Source organism: Tupaia chinensis, unplaced genomic scaffold, assembly GCF_000334495.1.
Source record: "Tupaia chinensis unplaced genomic scaffold, TupChi_1.0 Scaffold000335_1, whole genome shotgun sequence".
In the NCBI taxonomy this organism is placed as follows: Eukaryota; Metazoa; Chordata; class Mammalia; order Scandentia; family Tupaiidae; genus Tupaia; species Tupaia belangeri.
The window spans coordinates 233226-235848 of NW_006159829.1; the positions used below are offsets into that span (position 1 = coordinate 233226).

The 2623-nt window shown below is 68.9% G+C and overlaps 1 protein-coding gene across 1 annotated transcript in view; it reads left to right on the top strand.

Annotated features, from left to right (window-relative positions):
- The window catches only part of PUF60 (poly(U) binding splicing factor 60), a gene marked incomplete in the record, with an annotated part of 9460 nt that overhangs the window by 2704 nt on the left and 4133 nt on the right, over nucleotides 1-2623 (top strand). Inside the window, 3 exon segments of the mRNA XM_027773285.1 lie at nucleotides 21-69; nucleotides 1647-1742; nucleotides 1887-1976. Of these exon segments, the coding sequence (XP_027629086.1) occupies nucleotides 21-69; nucleotides 1647-1742; nucleotides 1887-1976 (235 nt within the window).

The following is a 2623-nucleotide window of genomic DNA, read 5'->3' on the forward strand; positions in this document are numbered from 1 at the left end:
CGGGGCCGCGCGGCGCCCGGGGCGGCGGCGGCAGGGGCGGCAGCGGGAGACAAATGGAAGCCTCCACAGGTACAGCCCTCCAGCTCCTGTCCCTCAGGCCTGCCCGCACGTGCCCAGGGCCGAGTCCTAGCCTGGCCTCTCTGCCAGACGCTGCCTGTCCACTGGCCCCCCGGCCCAGCTCCGGCCTTGGGACAGTGGCCGCGGTGGTCGGCCTGGCCAGGGGCTGCAGGGATCTGCGCGAGGTGGTGCTCTGCGCGTCGGCGTGCGCGAGGGTGTGCCCGGGTTCTGGGGCGTGTGGTTCGTGAGGAGCCGGAGGCGCAGGCGCCCTCGTCATGCTCGGTGGCACTCGGGAACGACAGGCCTGCCGGAAAGCAGTGCAGGGTCTGTGGGCACCGTGGTCTTGGCCCTGGTCTGGGCCGTGCTGGGCCTCCGGGCACACAGCAGGCGGGGGTGGGGTGGGGTGGGGGCTGGATCCAGGGATCTGGGAATGCCAGAGAGCTCCAGCTGGCCTTGCTTGGTGGGAGAAGGGCCTTTTGTCCGCCCAGACAAAGGGGAGATTGAAGAGGTTCTGGAGGCTGAGGGGGATTGGCATTGGTCGCCATGGTGACAGCCTGCCCCAGCGTCAGCTCTGGCTCCAGGGGCCCTCGCCCCCACTGCTGAGGACTAGGCTTGGGGCCAGGTGGGAGCACGAAGAGGATGGCCTAGTGTGAGCCAGGCTGGGGCATCTGGGCCCACTCGCAGCCAGCCTGTGGCCCTTGGGGTCTGCTTGGATCTCCAGTTCCTTGGGGAGGGCCCTATAGGGCTTCTTAGTCTTTGACCCTGGGCTGGAAACCCTGCACTTGGTCAGCCAAGATGGGGGCCCTTGGGGTTGGGGTCAGCAGGCCCCTTTCTGCCTTCTCTGCCCCTCCCCTTGCTGGGCTGTCCGCGGGTCCTTCCTTCCTCTGTGTGCGCCTCGAGGCTGCGTCTGCAGGGGCCAGCCAGTGCTCCAATATCTCTGCTGCCCTGGCCATGCCTCTCCCCTGCTCCCCCTCCTGCGGCCCTCCTGCAGACAGCCCAGCCCTGAGAGGGGCAGCGTGTAACATGCCCCACATCTGTGCGGTCTACAGCATGCCGTGGCCTCTGTGGCCCGCGTGTTCCTAGTCTCTGCCCCTGCGCCTCGCACCCCCATGCAGGAGTCTGGGGGAGCGCCCTGATGGTCCAGGAGGTGTGCTGTGTCTGGGGTGAGGGGCTGGGCCTTTGCCCAGATCTGCTCCTTGGGTGGTTTCAGAAACCCCAGGGACACTGCGCCTGTGTCCGGAGCAGGGCCCCGAAGAGACTGGAGAGGCTTGGGTGCTGCAAGTCCCAGAGCACTCAGAGAGCCCTGGCCCTCATCTCCCCGTCTGGGAGAAGCTGAGGCTGGATGTCCTGGGGTCTTGGGGTGGAGGCCCAGGCTCCTCCCCTCCCACCATCTCTCTCTCGGTGACAGCCCAGGATCCCAAGGTATCAGCCTCCCTGCGTTCACGTCCTGCCCGTGTGTCCTGGGAAAGAAGTGCTGGCAGGGGGGGTCGCACACAGGCCAGGCGGGAGCCACACCTAGGCCTGTCTCCCTGAGGAGGGGCTGTGGCCCGCCCCAGCCAACTGCTCAGCAATGCCCCTGCTCCCCCCAGGGCACGGACTCCATCAAGATGGAGAACGGGCAAAGTACGGGTGCCAAGCTGGGGCTGCCTCCCCTGACGCCCGAGCAGCAGGAGGCCCTCCAGAAGGTGAGAGGACTCGGGACGGGGCCTGGACTGGGGGCAGGGTGGTCCGGGCTTGTCCCCATGGGCGGGGCCTGGGCTGGGGGCAGCGTGGTCTGGGCTTGTCCCCGCAGGCTGGGCCCCAGCGCCCCTCACCATCATCTCTTGCAGGCCAAGAAATACGCCATGGAGCAGAGCATCAAGAGCGTGCTGGTGAAGCAGACCATCGCCCACCAGCAGCAGCAGCTGACCAACCTGCAGGTGAGCGCCACCGCCCGCCGCCGTGCCCCCGCCCCGCGGGGCTGCCTCTGCTGGGCCGGGGCACCTCCGCCGCCCTCCCCGCACCTCCACCAGCTCCTCCTCTTCGTGCTCTTCCTCCTGTGCCTGTGGCTGCCCCAGGTGTCGCGGCCATGACTCTCCAGGACTCCGGGGCGTGCCCTCCCTGAGCAGGAGTGGCCCAGGCTCCCCTGCTGCTCGTGGGAGTCCCCGTGCCCTCGGCCCCGCCCCGCCCTGCTCCCCTCCATCTTCACGCTGTCGCCGCTGGGTCGCCCCAGGCTGTGCACAGCTGGTGATGGCAGCACGAGGGTGTGTTCCTGGTGCCTGTGGCCTCGGACAAGAGGGGTCGACCTCCCCACAGTGAGTCCAGACCACCTGGACAGAGGCCCAGGGCCGAGGGGACAGGCGGGGAGCGCCTCTGCTGGGCCCTGCTCCTGGTATGGGGCCGCAGGCCACCATAGCTGTTCAGGAAGAGGCAGCGCAAGGCTGACAGGTTCCTGGGCCTCGAGCCTCCTGCCCCCGCCCAGCCCTCAGACATGCACGCTGCCGGCAGATGTGCACCACCGCCCTCCTCCTCTTCTTGTTCCTGCCCGGCCGGCAGGGCGGCACAGGCCGGGGGGCGGGGCCCCTCG